Genomic DNA, 20628 nt, shown 5'->3' on the forward strand with positions numbered 1-20628 from the left:
AAAGCTCGGGCTCTACTGTGACATGCAGAGAGTGCAGGGTTTCTGTGTGCCCCGGGCTGAGCTCGCTGTAACTTCAGCCAGATGCAGCTGTGACCTGCATGGCAGCAGGAGGGGCTGGAGAGTGTCATGGCACTTCCCATTTCCATGCCCAGCATGAAAATGTCACACTGAGTAGTGGGAATGCAGGGTTTTCATCACCTCCACTTCTGCTGGCAAATCTCTGCTTAGCTCACACCTATGTGGGAGGGTTTAGCAGGAGAAGAAAATATTTCTAGAAAGTTCAGTAACCATCTGGGTGCGTTAAAGCTTCAGATTTTAACATGAGTTTGGACACCAGGGTAGAACATCACTCCTACCCCAAGGATTCCTCTGCAGTCAGGAGCTGTTCTTGGAGCATGTGTCAACAAATCAGAACTAACCTGAATCTAACAATTAGTTATCAATAATGGCTAAAATGTAGGAGCATAAGCTTTCACACACCTGAATCACTCAAGGGCTGACTGAGACCTTGTGTTATTAGATCCTGAGCTGGAGCCCAGTACAACACATTTTCAGGACTATAAAAACTGGCACTAGAAAAGTTAAAGCTGCTTCTGATATACTGAAGTACTGCGACAATGCATCAAAGTGTATGCAACCAAATTTTGGCCAGGTAAAATGAGTTCATTTCTTCATGAACATCCTTCCAGAATTTTGTTTTTAAACCGTAGTTGTGCCTCCAACAGAAATAACCAATAAGACACTAAAATTCCAGCCACATGAACACAAAAAATTAAGACTGAAGGGAAAAACAAAGCCTGGTGCTGCCCACCAGTTATAACAGGGGTCATTGGACAGTAAGCAACATTCTGAAGTTTTGGTTATTTTGAGCCCTCTAGCATTAAAAACCCATGGCCTGAAGGTTAGTTCAGTGGGGTTTTCATGGGCACAAGGCAATTCCTGGATGACAGAGAGACAACTTCTTATTCATTATCAGCTATTCCCCATATCTTCAGAAGAGAATGTGCTGAGGGAAAATAATATAGCTACAGAGCAAAGACCCCTGAAATGCCAGAGTAAGCACAGAAGTACTGTTCAGTGCAGCCCTGTAATCGCTCAGATCCACAAGGACTGCAGCAAGACTGTTGTGCCAGAGCTTAGCTCTAGTGACTACAGAAAATTAAACCTTGGGCCACACGAATTTGATGCTTGTTTCTATCTATGGAAATGCAACCACTAGACAATGAACTATAATTTCAACTTTAGCTATAGTATATTTTGTAACAAAAGCAGAGAAATTTCTCAAGATACAGACAAAAGGCTGCCTAGAGGCTGTGGGACTAAATCAGAAGAGAAGACCCCAGATGCTGCACTTAGGATTGTATGAGCAGGAGTGCAATCAGAAAATGAAGCCACCTATAGAGACTATAAAATCCAGTTACAAGCAGTAAGCAGAGCCCCAAATAAGAGGCACTCAGCTTGAACTGTAACTACTATTGCCTATAAAACATAGTAGAAAAAGGAACTCTGCTTTATTATTTTATTGAAGTGGAAGCTAGGGGATAAGCCCTATTGAGGTAAAATCCACATAATTCCTACCATGGTCTAGGTGGTGGATGTATAATTCCATTCCTACAACAGGACTCAGGACAGGCACTAAAATCACTGCTTCAGCTTAAATAAAAAAACATTATTTTCATGTTTTAACTTGAAATAAGCTAAGAAGAAACAAGATTCAGCTACTTCACCACTAAAGTGAAGGGCTGTAATGAGTGATTTGGTTAATACCTAACTTTTCCTAACCCCTGAGCTTTTCCTAAACACTGAGTCACAGTTTTACAAGGAGATAAGCAATCACTGAATTCAGCCTACAGCCAAAGACTCTTATTTGCTCTTCAGGTCAAATACTGGCTACTCTCTAGGGTAAGACTCTCCAGCTGATAGCCCGTGATCCACACCAGAGACAAAAGGGACAACAAACTGGCCTTATCATCCAGTCCAGCCTAAGGCAAACCTTTCTGGTTAAAAATCAAAATGAACCCAGCTGAGACCTCTGCTCTTTCATTCTTTCTTTCATTCTCTTCTCCAGTGGGACTTACTAAGCCATTCTAGCTCCTAGAGATGCTGGTGATGGAGATCCTATAGCAGGATCTGAGTTTGCTGTACAGTGATGCTTCTGTGACACAAAGAGTTAAAGGAAATCTGGTATGGAAGAAGAGTGGAGTTTCCCTTGTAACATTAGAACAGATTAAGTTTTGAATACATATGGACAAAAGGGATAGAAAATTTGGGAGGCACAGCCACTAAGGCATGGGGAAAAACTTATGATGCGGGGACTAAAGTCTGATAAAGTCTAGTATTTTGGAAATCAGAAACCTCTAATAGAGCAGAAAAAAGTGGGCAGGTGAGCACACTCTGTGCCTGGAGATGGGGAGACAGAACAGAGGTCTTAAAGTGTATGACATCTGCATTTAGCTGATTCTGATCTTTTTCTTACCATTTCTCACCCTTATTAGACACCCTCAAAATAGTAAAGGAAATACATTTGGGAAAGCCCTTTCTTAGGTTCCATTTCCTAGTGTCTATTTTGAAATCTGCAAAATACATCAAAATTGCACTCCAACTCTTTGCTACCTATTTGCTCAAACATAACAGATCAAAGAATATAAGGGAAAAACACAAAAATATTTTTAATAAGTCACCCTACCTGTATCCCCATTCTCTGGATCTGTTTTCTTTTCTTCTACAAACAAATGAAAGCAATATGTAAAGCAAAAAGAGAGGGAGAGAAAAAAAAAAAAAAAGCAGAAATAATAATAAAAGTAATATAAAAATGCATTAAAAAGGAAAACATTAACAAAACTCACCAAATTAATATAACATAATGAATTTAGTCAACCAACCAAGTATGGTGCTCTAAATCTAGAGGCATATTCACTGCATGCTAGTGCATACATTTGTGTACTGTTATTGAACATTTACTGAAGGGAACCCATGGATATTTTGTGCACTTCCAGAATCATTAACACACTGAAGAAAAAGAGAGCAAGGCAGGTGTCAGGTAGAGTTACTTTCCAGTTTCCTTAATCAGGATGACACAAAACTAGACATAAAAAAATTTGCTTGTGCTGTAGGTTTTATGCAGTGCACACACAAGATACAGTCTAATGGTTCAGGCATAAAAATTGAATGTGTCAGAATGGGTTTTGGCAATTGCTTTAAATCTTCATTGGTTTAATCAATTCTCATAGCTTCTACAGGTTAAAAGGTTTAATAATGTTATTACTGTAACTTGTCTTAGAGTTAAAAATTATGAAGAACAAAAGACACTACAATCAATACTCAGAAACTCAGTTCATGCATATAAACTCAGCTGACTGATGGCAACTCTGAATATATATCAAAGGTTGTAACTGGCTCAGGGCATTCATCTGTCACAAAGAAATGAAAATACATTGGATCCCTATCAATTAATTTGGCAGCCCATAAATAATCTGAAATCCAGTTTTGGTAAATAATGTAAAAGAATTTTAAGTCAAATGAAATTTACCTTAATTAGAAGTACATTAACTTTGAAATAGGTTCTGTTTCCTTTTCAAAACTATATTAAATTCAATTAAAACAATCCCATGAATATGGAGCAAGAGTCCCCAAGCCACACACCAAAAATAGTATGCATTACTAGAACTAAATACTTTTCCAGTTATTGGTTATTGATGATTGCTCAAAAGATTATGATCTAAATTACAGTACACATACTGAAGAAGAAAACAATAGTTGTATTTTAAGGAAATATAGTTTTGTAGGTGGGTGTCAAAGCAGAGGATGAAGTCAAATTCAGAGAGAAATCATACTCAAGCAAGGTAGAATCATAAGAAGGAAAAATGTGTTCCTACAGAGAGGATAAGTAATATACTACATTTCAATAAGATCTGGCTTCCTATTGTGTGTGGGATCAAGATTATTGTTCTACTGGCAATTTCTAGTGGAACTATTAGGCAAATAAATGGGAACCAGATATGGCAGGTCATAAGCCTACACTTTCAGCAATCAGAGAGTATTGAATCAGTTCTTGGAACTTCTCCCATTCCCTGATCTTTCCTGCCCCACACTCTACACCATATTTAAATAAGACTTTTTGCGTTCTTCTGAGTTGGCCTTTGGGCAGCCTGGCCTTACTATTTATGTGGGCTGTGGATAGTGCTAGGAAAATAGCAGAGAATGGTAGTTTTGTTTGCTTTTCAACCTTTCAATATTTTTTATTCTTCTTTTAGTTTTAAATTGCTATTACCAATATAAAATCTACAAATACAATGTCTTTTATTGTTACATTACTTTCTAAAGCAGAAAGTAATTTGATAGCAATACCACTGATCCAACATAATGCACAATAGAGGAAAGTAAATTGAGTCATTAAAACACCCATGAGCTTGAGCTCAGAGAGAATGATGACATTTCTAGGTTGGTCCATATGCATAGTGAAAATAAGTCTTTACTTTGCCTAAATGTTATCTTAATATAGACATTTTATATAGGGTAATAATTTTTAAGAGGCCTAGAAGTCCATTCATCTTTATGTCTAGATATCTTTCAAACATAAATCTTTAAATAAATATATTGTCCAAATAAAGACATTTGAAACCTGTCCATCTTTCACTCATTCTTGCTCTAGATATAAGTATATAGAAAAATATTTTCAAACAGGACCGTAGAAATTAATATCATAGTATTAGCAAACACGAACGTCTATTAGATTCTTGAATTTTAAGTGTAATTGAAGTGCTGTGACAAATCTCTACAGTAGATATATTCTTTAGATTTTTACTAGAAATCTCAACCTAGTGGATTCTAATCTTCAAACTGAGGTTTCGTATGTATTGTGAAGAGGTGTCTGAAGAAGTACTAGAAAGGACTGAAGATTGAATTGAGAAAAATCTTACTTGGGTGGAAGCAGCAGAACTTAACAAAATAGATATTATCCATTTACCAAATAAACAATATTAATGTTGCAGCAACAAAGATCACTGCAGCCATGGGCCTATTCATCACTGCTAAAGGATTTCAGAGCAGGTTCGGGATGTTGATACTAAAGTAATTAATGCTTTTGTTTGTAATGTGTTCAAAACAAAAAAGCTCTAAGGAGCCTAAATGTCTTGAAACTGCTGAAAACCCATAAATCACTATGAAATTATTTTAAAATGTCTCAAACTGAAAAATTTGAGAAGACAAAATCATTAGTCGTTCCTAAAAAATCTTGATCTGATTTGTTTTATATATGACCATTATCATCTCATTAGTCATTCTTTTTCTACTTATTTTGATTTACAAAGTGAAAAACATATATTGTGTCCTGTGGTGTAATATTCTCAATTCAAGAATTAATTTTTTCAGAGCAAAGTACTTTGGAGAAAATAAATAAATGCTTTCATGAAGGAGATGTTTCTGCACATTACAGAAAATAACTGCATGTTTTCTGCTTGATCAGAATGCAGATATATTTAGACATATGGATGAAATATAGAAATTAACTATAGATTAAAATGCTAAACTATTCTCTCTCAAAACCTTTTTCTACCATCACAGTAGACATTGCTGTTATAATGACCACTGGCATTTTATTTAATACTAGGCATAGCCATGTTCCCATGGTCTAACTCCCTGTTTTTTCTAACTGGTCCTAATACAGCTGAGAGATATCTAACAATCTAATATGTATCTGAAAGACAAAATGAATAGAAAATACAAGAGCCTCATTCAAGAGCAGACTTGTCAAGAACTAAAACTTATCTAAAATGGACTTGATTTTCTTGGAAATGTCTTAATTCAATGAGCTTTGCTCTTCTGATGAGTACCTGGGGGTGCCAGGGCCCCATCACACTTCACCCACGTCACACCAAGAGGTCTCACGTAGCAGGCGCTCCAAGTTCCTTGGAACTCATGAGAGAATAGAATAACAGCTCTATAGAAGAAGTGGGATAGCAGATTTCTCCCTTGTCATGGATACTGATGATAGTATTGAACAGTTGCTCAAAAATTCCTGATGGCAGCATTGAACAATTGCTCAAACTTGCTGGCTTCCTGGTGAAGATCAGGGGCAGCCTGATTCTTCAGCCTTAAGGTTACAACTGAGAGGTGCTGGACTTCCCAGGGTTTTCTCCCTTCTCTCACAGCTGACTGCTCCAAACTTAAGGTTAGATCCTGGTTCTGCCTTGACCTTTCTCTTCTCACTCACCTGGGATCCAGGTGAATGAGATTTACATAAAACTGAGCAGAGGCCTAAAATAAATCTTGACCTCCTTGCTTTGAATTAAAAAAATTGCAGCTTCCAATGCTGGAGGATATGCATGTCATTGCAAAAGACAGATATGGAAGTCCTTGTTTGTTTCTGAGTTTAGGCATAAGATATGACAGTGACATAAAAGATTCTATCTTTCTATCTTTCATATTTGCAGACACTTAATATCAGCAATATGACTAGGAATTCTATTTATACAGTGGATAAATAGAATTCTACTTATGTGCCTTATTAAAAATTGAGTCTGATTTCTCAAGGCAGTCCAAACTATTAAATAACATTTTATTTTTAGAATTGAATATACATGTAGTACCCCAACTTTGAGTAAGTACGTAAAAAAATACTAGTTGAATTTCTTACTAGAGATTTCTCTTGAAATGCTATTCATGAGAATATGGGAAAATCAATTTTATTCTGAAAAAAAAAATCTCTAAAACAACATCACAAAATCACAGAATATTCTAAGCTGTAAGGGACCCATAAGGATCATTAAGTCCAACTCCTGGCCCTTTATAGGACAAGAGTTTCACCATGTGCCTGAGAGTATTCTCCGAAGACTTCTTGCACTCTGTCAGGTTTGGTGCTGTCACTCTTGGGGAGCCTGTTCCTGTGCCCAGTCACCCTTGGGTGCAGAACCTTTTTCCAATAACCTAAGCCTCCCCTGACACAACTTCAGACCATTCCCTTGGGTCCTGTGACTGGGCACCACAAGGAGAGATCAGTGTCTGCCTCTCCTCTTCCCCTCACAAGGAAGTTGTACACCTGCACAAGGTCTTCCCTTCAGTCACCTCCAGGCTGAACAGACCAAGTCACCTCAGTCATTCCTTGTATGGCCCCTGCACCATCCTGATAGCCCTGTTATCAAATCAGGCAAAGGAAAGAAGATTGTCTCCTAAAAATAAATCATAAAATGTAGAAGTATTTGCTTTGAACATCAAAACTTACCAGTTAAGGGTCTTGTACTCAAAGGATTACATTTCCTCCTGTTTGCTGAGCTATTAAATTCCAAGTCTACCTCTAAGGAATTAGCTCTAAATTTTGTCATTCTGGCTTTCAACAGTGTGAAAAATATAACTGCCTATCTGGTACAGGTCTAGCAAAGTATCAGATGCTGTGATATAAATGGCTACTGAATTTTACTCCAGGACTTTATGTCCAATTTGCAGCAAATATTAAAAAAAGTACTGTTGCAGCAAACATTTCTTTCCAAGTCTATGATCCACATCACAGTCTGAATTAAAAGAAAAAATAATTAATGGTTGTTGAAGTGTTCCTTAACTTAATATTATTTGTATATTCTTGATACTTAATATTACTGTTTAAATTTATCTTATTTCCCTTAAAAGGGCATCCTTAAAAGAAGACTATTTCAGCCAGCTGGCTTCCTAAAAGGGAACAGGATTCACATTCTTGTTTTCTATTTGAGGATTGCTTGACAGCTTTTTTTTAGCTTTTTTTTTTAATTATTATTATTTATTATTATTATTATTATTATTTTATTATTATTATTTGTATATTATTATTATTATTATTATTATTATTATTATTATTATTATTATTATTATTATTATTTTATTATTATTATTCTTGTTGGTTTCAAGCTTGACACACTAAAGAAAGACTAAAACCCAGGGGACATTTCTCACCACTTAAATAAATTTTTATCACAATGCCGAAAGCATATTAACAATATTTCTTTGGATTATTTGCAGAATGCATGGCTCTGTTTATATAGTGTAGTAATCTAAACAGGGAAGTTAAAGAATCTCTACAATCCTGGGTTTATAAATTGACAGGGTCAGCTAAGGTCTCCATTGTTAGGTATAGATCACTGCAGATGGTAAGGGACAAAGATCTTTTTAAATAAGTTGGAAAGTTCTATTTTGCATATTTATTAAAGTGATGATTTTGTATGCTGTCCAGGTCCATTTCCATGGTGATATTTGCAGGGTAGCTGGTGATGTTTTTCTGTGCCTCATGCAAAGATGTACACACACTTTGGTGGCTTTCATAAAATACTGATGTCTACATAGAAAAAGCATGGAAGAAAGAAGAAGTAAGCCAAATATTAGCTAAAACATTCAATTTTGCTAGTCCAAAGAATCCTGGCACATCTTCCCTAGCTAAATGACATGAAATAGGATTTTGAAAGTGTAAAAGAAAAACGTTTGAATGGCCAATAGGCCCTTATATTCTGTACTCATAAAAATCCATTCAGATCAGCCACACTATAAACTCTGCATTGTTTTCAGGAAAACCTGAGCACAGTCTTATTATAAAGCTTTCCAATATCCTGTTTGCCAAGCATGCTTCTCAGAGTTCCCTCCACTGGTACACTCCACAGCATAACCACAGAGAATTTCACATTCAAATACAGCCATTTACAATCATAGGCATAAACATTTGGTAATAATTGTGCCTCTGCTTTCAGGAAGGCTAACAGGTATTAATAGTGATTCTTCAACCATCAAAGAATGCAAGACATATTCATTAGCATCTCCATAACTAGAAAGATAGTCAAAGGTTTAACCAAAGAACACAAAATCATCACCTGCATTTAGAACTCAGAATAGTTACAAATTGAACTACCAAACATTTTGCAAAATTATGCTGTCATTTTAAATTACATAATCTGATGGTTTTACTATTTTAGCTTCAGCAGATTGATCATCAGCCTTTATTTTGTGGTTTAGTACAGATGGCTACTTTGGAAGTCTGGTTTCTGGATTTAATTCTAAACAAAATAAAAAATAAGGACAAAGAGCTGCCCAGCCATCCAATATGATATATCTATTACTATGCTAAGTACCTGTAGACTGAATTCAGAGTTTACAAAATTAGACTGAATTTGGAGTTTACCCTTTGGGTTTTGTTGACCAAATACAGATTTAGATGCTTTAAATGTCTCTTTCACAGTCTAGGGCATTTAATTTTAAATAAGCCTGTCAAACTAAATATCACAGAAGTGTTCAGAGATGCACAAGTAATTTAATCATATTTGTGCTAAAATGTTACAAATCCTACCCAGAAATGGTTTTTTCAACATAAGGAAAATGGAAACAGAACAAGGCATCATTCTGTTCTATAAAGGAAAGTGTGTCACAGAATACTGACTATAATAATAACTCAAAAGCAGAGGAGTGTTGTGTTCTGTTTATAAAGGGTAAGTATATCACAGAAGAGTCACTTTTTGAAGACTTGAAAAATCTCTCACAGTTCTGTAAGATAAAAATGAATTAAAAGACCTGTGCTCCTTGCGTTCTACTGCAGTTGATTTCTTAAACACTCTGAACTGTATCATTTCTTTGTCCTTGTTTTCTCCTACAGTAAATTTGCCACACCCTTTCACTGTTTGGCCCTCCACTCTTCAGGTCTATGAGCTCTTCCAGTTTGGTCACTCATCCTCAGCAGGGTTTGTTAGTTTTTAGGCTTCATTTCCATCAATCATGTTACTACAAAGACAATTCATAATAAAGCACCCAAAAAATGGCATTTCAAAGCCCTTGTCTATTTGAATTTCACTCTGAAAGTTAACAAAAACTCTAATCAAGCCTTTGTGTGCTCTTAACATGACAGTTTTATGTCAGAGGTTGCAAAAAAATGACTTAAATATCTATTTCCATGCCTTTCATAGCCCTTTAAAAATGGTACAGTCCCCACTATCTTCTAGCTTCCATCTACATTAGAAAGTTTGGAATGCCTGAGGATCACCGTGTCACTGCTTCTCATCCTAGAACTAATTACACAGCACATTTCTTCTGCATGTGAACCGAGTGCCTTTGTACTGGCATGGCTCCGCCCTTGCAATGGTTTGATGATCATTTTTTGGGCAGTTACTTGAGTCAGCTAGATCAATTGTTGGAATTCTGAAGAATGTTCTCTGTATTTCATATGTTTGAAGAACACTAAGTATTATCTGCAATTGCCAGTAATTTTTGCCACAACAAGAACCGGTTGGTCTCACATATTTTAGAGATGAAAATAAAGATATCTGCTTCTCACTAAGGCTCTTGGGCAGACAAGGGCTCACTTCCAATTCTCCTAAATGGAAGTATTCTGCATGAAGACATGGGGATATGTACAGGAATACATCTCCTCAACAGATTTCACAATACCTAAGCCTATGAAACATATTAATTTGAAAAATTTGAAACCCCTGCATCTCAAAGTAGATTTGTGAAAATCCTGGATCATAAAGCTCCTCTTTCACCCAAGAAAAACAAGGCTTAATCATTAAAGATGATATCAAGCTCTACCGCTGTCAGATAACAACATTTATGTTAAAATACTTTTTCTTCTTATCTTTCTGAACTTATTTTGTGCTTGAAATATACAGCAAAATTTGTACACACTTTTATAAAACTTTTCAATAAAAAATCTAGATTTTTTTTCAAGGAATAAAATTTTATTTTCTACAATTATAGATTATAATATCCAGAGAGAGGATATTGCAACATTTTTCTATCAGTATAATTATAATATTCAGATATTTAGCTTTCAAAACATTTCTTGGTCTAATAACACCTCAAATCAATAGCTAATCCTCTGGAATACATGAATGTTTAGCCACGTGAAAAATAAACCATGATAAATAAACTATGTGAAAACCATTTCCTAAGACAATCTGTAAAGTGATAATCCTAGATTCTCACTTGTTAAAGTAAATTCTAAAGCAATGGGAAAACGCTTTATTCCAAAATATGCTGTTGAAATGAAATCCTTGTTTTTCAGCTGTGCTCCAAGTGCCTTGTACTGAAACGTGCAACCTAATTTATTACAAGGACAAACATGGAAGAGGATCTGCCTCAAATGTGTATCTGAAAATATCTTACCATACACACAATAATTTTCTTCTGCGTTTAGGGGCAGTAATTACAACTATTTTAACTGCAGAGCTGATCATGCTTTTGCATTTGTGTGTTAGACAATTAAATTCATCAGTGACTAATATATTTACTTAACACTGTGAGTTAAGTATCGTTTTGCAGAATTGCAATATCAAAAAATTTAATAATACAGAATATTACCTACTTATATATGTTCAAGAAACACAGGTGGTAAAAATAAATAGTTTTTTCTGACCATTTTAAGTTCTGATTTCTTCCAGCACTGAGAGAGATATGGACTGATTCCGTATTCTGATTTTATATATTGATTCAATCAGTAACTCAGAGGAAGGTTTTTGAATAAAAAGGCCTACAGCTTTTATTATGAAAAGACAGGAAATGGGTCACCTAATCTTCTGAGTTCATTTTTGTAATAAAAGAGATTCAGAATAACTGCACAAGAGCTGGCAGTGAATCATAAGCACAAGGTAAGTAAGCTCAGTCTTTTGACAGCATAATTTATTAATTCCTAATAGTAGTGATTTACAAAAGAACGACTTCAGAAAACTGCCAGTTATCTTCTCTGCCAGTTATCTTCCCTACCCATCCTCAACTTTTTGACCCTGCAATTTTAACAATTTCTATCTTGATATTTGTTTAACATGAAAAACAGAGCAAATAATACCTGTGAGATTCTGTAAAAATAATCTATGACTCTAATTAGGACAAGACCATTACGAAAGGTAAAACTGAGCTCTGAAGGAGCCAGTCATAGTAGAGAAAAGACAAAAATGTTTCACTAAATATCACCTAAGTTTAATGGACCAGTCAATGAATCTCAAAACCTCTCCAGATCTGCTAACCTAAATGACATCCAAGTGGCTTCTCTAATTTGTTGGATAATAGCAGAGAAACAGGAAATGAATTAAAGTTTTTACACAGTAATTGTAAAATTGGAATTTTATAGATGAATTTAATAAAATTAAATATGGGGAATTTTGCTGTTCTACATACCACAACTGAACAAGCAGGGAAATGTAAACAAATATTGCATTTTCAGTGCTAGGATTCCTTGATAGATGTTAGTTCTCTGCCAGTAATATAAATTACATAGAAAATTCAATAAAATAGCAGCTTAAAAATGAAATAAACCATATGTACAATATGAAATAAAAGCTTCATAAACAATACAGCTAAGTGAGGACTCCTTCAGTGTTCTGATTTCTTGCTCTCAGACTATCATAACTTCTTGATTTGCACTTTTTGGTATGAGAAAAGAGCTTTTGTTCACTAAAACCTCTACTAATTGAAACAGGTTTTATTCAAGAAACTAATTTAGAAATTCTAGTGCTAAAAACTAATTTTGAAGTTTAACTTACTGAAATTATTCCATTTTGACATTATATCCTTGCAGAGTCAAAAAGAACTAGTTATAGAAGAGTTTCTGCAGTTTTTGTAGTTTTCAAATGCATAGATAAACAAATTACAGATTGTTTTCCTATGTTAGCTAGAACTTTAAAGGCTAATTTTCAGATTATTTGAGATGGGAAATAAGAACTGATACGATAGAAATCAAATCAGTTTAAAGTCTTAAGCTATAGTCTACTCGTCATCAGCTACCTTTCATCACTTTTTATAGAGTTCATAGTTTCTAGGTAATAGAAGTTACAGAAGTGTCTTAAACTAAAATTCATACACCTTGACAACATTTTGCAAGTATATTGTGGGGGAAGAGAGGGAAAAGTATGTGAGGCGAGCTGTGATAAAATCTATAGAAAAGGTAAAATTAAAAAATAACACAGAGAAAAGCAGTAGAAGAGACAGACCTGAGTTTGTTCTCCTTGATGATTCCGCTTCTTCTGTGATCACATCGTGTAATGTACAGACATAGACAAAGGAGATGGGCGTGAGAGGATGTATTCAGAAGGTTAAAACTGACACTGAGGGAAAGGGCCAAAAATTGTTTTAGAGAGAAGTCTGCAGAGCAGAGTTAGTAAGTGGAGAAAAAAAAATAAAAGACACTAGAAGAAAAAAGAAAGCTGAGAAAGAAGTGGTTAAACTACTGTTGTTAGAAAAGAACAGCAAAGACAGAGTTAGTATAGAAGCTGAGGAAATAATAAAAGTTATAACTGACAGTAAAGTCAATCCCTGTAATGATGCTGAAGAAAAAGACAGATAGTAAAAGGTATGTTAACTAGCATAAATACTTTTGTTCATGACTGTTCAATTTTTTGAACATTATCTACTTGAATGCAAATATTATTTTTCTCTTTCAAGTATTAAACACTCAGTTTAATGTTCAAGGGACTCGTATTGTTAGATGTTTCAATTATTAAATTATTGTAATTTATGGTGAACCAAACTTCAGATACCAAGACAGAAAATAATTTTTTTTTTGCAAATGTATGTACAAGCTCAGACATTTCAGAATCCACATAACACACTCTGGAAAGGACTGCATTATTGTAATGCTCTGTGCAAGGCAAAATTATCAAGACCAAAATATAGAACGTGTGAAAAGAGAATGTATAGCTATTAACTCTCATGGCCAGCTCAGGATACTTTTTCAGAACCAATGTTGGCCTCATGTCACAAAAGTCTAAGTTACTACAAATGCATGCAAGTCAAATTCCAAAGCAACTATCTCATTACTTACGTTATTACTTCACATTCAAAAGCACACTGCCATTTTAGACACGGAAAACATCTGAGAGACAGTGCCATGCCATGTACTGAAAATCTACTTGTAGCAAAAGAATGGGAGGAATTCATCTTGAAAAGTAATAATAATTACAAAGAACTGTGAAGCTACTGTTGCTAGCAGAACAAATGCTTTCTCCCAAAATCATCAGAAATAGAAAAAAATCCATAAACTTGGCCTAATTTCAACATGCAATTTTCTAATGAGTCACAAAACACTGCTCATAAATTATTAATGCTGAAGATACTAGATAAAGTCCAGAAAGTTTTACACACCATATCTGGAATTTTATTGGCATTTTACAGTCAATATCAAGATGCCATTGAAAAAAATGCAAAATTAGATTAAGCAACATAAATCAGTAAAACAAAATCAGTAAAACAAAACAAAACCAATTAAACCAAACAACACCAAATTTTATCTGATAACCATTGTCTTCTTTACTTCAACAATTTTATAGTATAGCGTCAGATTATATTTTAATCTACTATCTAATGCCAAGACTGTACCAAAACTGTTGCTAAACCAAGCTGCTTGAAACATACATAATTAGAATTCATTCTAGGCAATTAAATTTGCTTACAGAATGAACACACATTAAAGCCATATATGAGATATATAGTGTGAAACCATAGCAGCTGTCAGTTTTGACAAAAGTTGCTATATCTTTACATGTTAAAAAAACAATAATAGAGTATAAATATGTTTTTATCATGGCAAGTACAAAAAATCCATTGGAAGAAATACAAATAAGCAAATATAAAGATCTCTCTGTGTCATGTTGCACTCATACTAATATAGCTATAATTGCTGTAAGTGCCAAATAAATAAATAAATAAATAAATCATTATTAGCACTACCAAAACACAGCTAAAAGTATTCAAAGTGTTCTGAAAATATTTTATATTACTTATGTATAGCCCTGTAGTGAGAATTCCTACTATAGTAAAACCAGTTATTAGAAAGTCTCTACCAAGACCCCACTATCCTTGGTTTATTTTTTTAATATACATAAGAATGAGTAGTTTTGAGACATATACTGCAGTAAGATAAATCCTTCTCTACAAATTTTCAAAATATTGAAACACATTATTTCCAAACTTAGAATATGTCTGGTAAGATAATGCAAGGTATTCTAGTAATGCCAGACAGACATAACTGAATAGCAAGGAAGGTCTCTTTGAGTATTTTAGAATCAAATGACCATTATTTGCATGTATATCAGTCACATATACCAATGCTTTTTAAAAATAGCTGTTTTTAAAGCCCTCATGCAAAATATTTTTTATGAAAAAAAATATTTACATATCAAAGTGGCAATCAAAAATCATTATTAATTACAAATATTTTTCAGTTTTAGATTTTTACTTATCAAACATATTAGAAGAATAATTCTAATAGAAGTCAAGGGGGATAAAAGATAATAGTTGCTGTCTCACTGTGGATACCTGATCAACTGCTACCTGACCTATTGAGATAAATGGATCATAATATTTTTGTATTTATTGCTGGAAATATGGAAGAATTAGTAGAAGCTGTGCCATGGTAATGCACCAACTTCTTTCAAATAATGATGTGAAGAAGAAAGTACTAACAGACTGATTAATTTAAAAACAGCATGACTTATATGAATCATTTTTTCTCTTGACTCAGATGCCATGCCACAAATCTCAAACAAGAATTTGAAAATTCTCTGTTTCTGTAGCTTTTAATCTACAAAATAATATTTTTTGATAGAAATACACTTAATTGCAAGAATAAAACTATGTCACCAGCTCCATTAAATTTACATCACATCAATAGTCAGTCTCCATTTGTAGATATTGATTTTTTGTGGAACTAGCATTTATTTGCATCAATTGTTCATCTCAGTGTAGGAGAGTAGTATGTATAAGGCTATTATATACAGATTTAGAAACAAATTAAAATCTCAATAAATAAACATAAAAAGTTATCAAAAACTTAAGTCTGAAACATGCCCAAAATAAGTACCATCTCTTTTATCATGCTTTGACATAGAACTGTTAATTGAAGAGAAGTATTTGGGAACTCAGTGTTCAAAAAAACTTAACATGGCAAACACACCCAACTAAAATTCTTAAAGCAGCAGAGGACAGAGAGACATAAGTTAATTACTCTTCTTTTTTTTCCCCTCAAGAGTTTTCTTAATTTCATTTTTTATCTTTTTCTAAGAACCAAAGATCTTTCACTGCAAACAGAAGCTCAGATTTGTAAAGTCTCATTTTTGAACACTCTTCACAAAATATGATCTGCAATAGCACAATCAAGTAAGCATCATATTAAAACACAGAAGAGACTCAAAGACAGAAATGCTCCATAGAGTCTGTATATACCATAAATTTTTGTCATTAATCTGGATGAGATTAGACCTGAAAAATGATATAATACATTTAACTCTCAGGGAAGATATCCCCTGACACCACTCAAACTCTGCAATGCTAAGGATACATATATACAAGAGTAGATAGAAAAAGCTAAGAGTACAGGTATTTGTTAGCAGAAAATTTAGACAAAATGGCTATTTTACTACATTGGGATGTGAATAAAATCAGTATTAATTAATGATCTTTAAAAGCATTAAGCCACAATTAGACACAGTGCCTGTCCCACACTTCTGAACTTTTTTAATGAGGCTTCTCCCTCTTAGTTATAGTTCTTTACCTTAAAGCATAAACCTATACACACAAAATAGTATCTATATACTGGATGTATGCTGACATTTTTACTCAAAAATACAGCAAGAAAATACATGAAAGACTAAAGCAATACATTTAATTCTGCAATTATATAATATAGATATATGTAATATACACTATATAAAAATCACAATAGGTAAAGACAGTAAGTATGAAAAATCTTACTCTTATCCAAAGACAAGGATAGTAGAGACAATGGGAGAAAATAACAGAAGAAGAAATTGTAAATATTCTCAGTATCATAAACTCTCTAATGCAAATTAAGCCATGTAGATTGCATAGCTTTTTCATAAGTCTCAAGAGATAAAATAAATGAAGAATCCAGAGAGAGATTTTATTGTTTCACTTCTCTGAATAAAGTTAATATGATAATTTTATGGGGGGGGGGGGGGGAAGACAAAATAGTAACTCTTAACAATATATTAATGCAGTATAGTTACACATTGGACTGGAAATATTATGAATCCAGAGAAGGCAATTACCTCTCTCTTTCTCTGCTCTATAATCACTTTGCCTTTTCCAACCCATTTCTAACTATATATCCCTTTTCATAATTTTCAATTTCTCATACTGTCACTTCTGACTACAAATTTCTATTAAAATGAACACAATTTTGAATTATTTTTGACTACTCTTTTCACACCAGTCAATTGAATTCATGGTAAGAGATAAGCTACAATTAGTTTTCATTACATAACATTAGATTTCTGAAAGTCTTTGTCTATGGAGGTGTCATGGCATAATCCTGCCCAAGAGACTTAAATCTTCCACACACAGAAATAAGCATGATTCCCTTTAAACTGAAAGTAAATCTGTCCATCTAAAGACTTGCCATTTGTAAGCATACACTACCTTTATATTTTCTGATGTGTTTAACCTACCCTTGCTGCGATTTCTCTAAAACTTTGGTTTACTTCCATATTTTACATAAATATGCCTTTCCCCAAAATAATTACAAGGACACTCAATTTTTAATTGAGTTTAATTTTTCATTTTTAATTCCAGTCCAAGATTTATACATCCATTTTAACTACCCTGTGTCATTTTGTTCAATAATATTATGTCAGCACTTTGTGAGAGTTCTGTTCTCCAACTGCACCTTGAAAATCAAAAGTTTCTGTGGCAAAGGTTAGATAGTTGATGACACTGCAATGTTCTCAACAGCCAGTGATAATGAAACCATTACAGGATAGTTTTAGGTAATAGTCATCAAACCCACTGCCTCTCTGTAGGAAAAACAGGGGAAAGCAAATACAGTTTTCTTCACTATCTTACAAAGGCAGTTTCTGCATTTTCACCTCTGGATGGAGACACAGGTTGCTAGACCATATTCAGCTTCCAATATTTTGGGTCATGAGACAGAACAGAAATTAGTATCTGTGCTATGGTACCCTAAACTATGTCCTTTTTCCCTTTTAATTACCTTGATGGGTTCAAAAGACACTAGTGATGATATAGATGAAGATTGCTTTTTTTTAAAAAAACAGTATCCTGCCTAGCCTTATCTGTATCAGTACAGGACACATTCTCTACACACAGCCTTCTTTTCCAACTTCTTTTCTGCAGGCCTCACATATAAAAATGCAAAACCATGTAAAAATGCCTGCTGTACTTTTTTATTCTTTTCTTTTCACTGACAAACAAAATCTTATTAGAGGACCAGAGTTTTATTCACTTTCTTTCAGATACCACCTATCACAGCTCAGACACAGTGGTGCGTGCTGAAGGTACTTAATAATCTCAGGTATGAACAAGCAACTGTTTCTCATGATTTTTGATTTAGCAGTGTCCTAGAATGGAGTATTCTCTGACCAAGTGCTGACATCAGCTAAAGGAAGGGCACAGATTCAAAATATGGCTTGAATTTTTATGTTATGCTTACCTACGATTCTGTAGTTTTACCCTTCCAATCCTTAAAAATCTTTGCATATATACAGTTGAACTGGAAATATGCATAACACTAATTCTGCAAATTGCATCAGAACTTAGAGCTTAAAGACACTGTTAAAAAAAAGAAAGCACATTGATTTCTGATATTCAGGAAGAGAAATCTTACGATCGTCTTCTACTGAAAAGTCTTCAACACAAGAACCATTTTGCCATGTTATTTAACAACCTTTAATTGTCCTCAAAAATTTTTGCTAATCCCATTTCTATTCGTGCATATTTATTGACTATTAATGCTTTACAAGTTACAGTATTACTGTTATTTTTCTGGGGGTTGAAATTATTTTTGTTAACTATTCAGGTTTTTCTCCACAATTTGCTCACAGATCTCAGTTTTTCCACTCATGGTACTTATGTAATCAATGCTTATTTGTTCTCCCAGGTTTTCTTAGCTATACTACTGCCACGGCACTGTTTAGGTTAAATTCTTAACAGACAAACTACACTTAAAGACAGTATAAGCTTTCATAACAGATCATATCAGCAAACTCATCAACAGATGAAAAGGCAACCAAAACAGGGGACTATGAGGTGTCCCTATTCCTTCTTGCCTCCATTGCACCCTCTGCACTCAGGGACTGTTTTAGTAGTATTGCTTCACTGTTTGCTGTGCAGATAGAACATTTAAAGCATTCTCAGATTAAAGAAACTGCAGTCCTTACAGAGGGTAAATGCCATATTGTAAAGGTTCAAGGAATTTGAAGCTTCCATAGGTAGGCTGCATCACAGTTATATCATGGTAACAGATATAATACTCCAGATGTGAGTACAGTGCTATGGCACCTTCTTCTAGATGTCCTGACTGCTATGCCTTGAAAAGTAACTGTTTGAAATGATATAGGGATGTCTACAGAAAACAGTGGTGTGCACACACAGCTAGTCCTAGAAGTTGCATTACTCCAGTCCTACCACTGAAGTACATAAATCTTTTTGACAGACTCAGTTTGCAAAAGCATCTGAGAAATGTAGGGATGTGCCATTTGAGGCCCATTGCAGGTTGTTCAGATCCACCTCAGATGTATCATCATCCCATGCACAAGACATTACTGATAATGTAAATTAAAACAGAAGTCATGTTCTTATCAGGCATCAGCCCTCACAGAAATATTTAGGACTGTAAAGTGAAGAACACAACTTTTACATAACTTTGTGTCTATTCTAGACTTTGACAATTGAGAGTTGGCTTTTCAAGCCAGATCTGTGTGGAGATCAGTGGTTCGGTTCCAGACAAAATAATAGATAGAAATCAAATAACTATCATTTTAATATACAGAACACCTGTAAAGTGAGAACTTTTTGTTGTTCATATTTGATTCCGATTTCTATTATTCTGCTGGTTTTGTCTTTCAATTATAAGATATGATAAGATTTTACTCATGTTCCAAAATGTAGAATGCCCCAAGAGTAGCCATCTAAAAAATAAGTTACCTCTTTCTAAAATATGGAGATGGTGGCCCTAAAAGTACTGCCAGTAACTATAAATAAATTATCTGTCTAAAACACAGTCCTAAGCCCACCTCAGCTGGGAGAGGGAGTTAATGATCCTACTTAGATACTACATAAGGGAAAAGTCAGGGCAGAGGCACTATTCTGCTCAACTCTTCCTGGAAAGACAACAGCGCAAATGTGCAGACATTGTATTTTTATTCTATCATGCAACAGTTAAAACAGCTGGAAAACAAGATATAGCACATTCTGATCCAGATTCTTATAAACAGTATTTGTTTTATCCTGTACTTCTTCTGATGCATCAAAAAGTTGGGGAACAGGAATTGCAAGTGCACATCTGGACTTTTACAGCTATGTTGTTGAATTCCTAGGTGAGAATCAAGAAATATTTTGCTGGTTTTCTTCAGTTCTGAGTCTTGCACTTTCAGCTGTACAATAGTTGAACTTCAGCAAAACACTTGGATATTATCAGTATTATATTATTATGTAGGTGAGATTACACTGTTAATTTAGAAGGTGATATAGCTAGCCAATCTTGTAAATTTTAATTTGTGTGACTGGGAGAAGGGATGTTATTAGAGTGAGACAACTAATATGACCAATAGAGTTATTTGCAATACAAAACTCAAGCAAGGCATTCTTGCAACTCAAAAATCCCATTCACTTGAGTAGATTGGATCAATCTTTAAATACAGGATGAAACCTGCAATATGA

General features: G+C 34.3%; 1 protein-coding gene across 47 annotated transcripts in view; it reads right to left on the minus strand.

The window, feature by feature from the left end:
- RIMS2 (regulating synaptic membrane exocytosis 2) overlaps positions 1–20628 on the minus strand; it is a 447453-nt gene that overhangs the window by 91145 nt on the left and 335680 nt on the right. For 11 of the 47 annotated variants that reach the window (XM_021546511.3, XM_077782566.1, XM_031504055.2 and 8 more), the window contains one exon: positions 12927–12959. The exons of 29 other annotated variants lie outside the window; for them this stretch is intronic. In XM_021546511.3, the coding sequence (XP_021402186.1) occupies positions 12927–12959 (33 nt within the window). Of the gene's footprint in view, positions 1–2686; positions 2723–12926; positions 12960–20628 lie in introns of all 47 variants that reach the window. 7 more of the 47 variants (XM_077782606.1, XM_021546510.3, XM_021546502.3 and 4 more) reach the window with 3 other exon arrangements.

Source organism: Lonchura striata, chromosome 1, assembly GCF_046129695.1.
Source record: "Lonchura striata isolate bLonStr1 chromosome 1, bLonStr1.mat, whole genome shotgun sequence".
In the NCBI taxonomy this organism is placed as follows: Eukaryota; Metazoa; Chordata; class Aves; order Passeriformes; family Estrildidae; genus Lonchura; species Lonchura striata.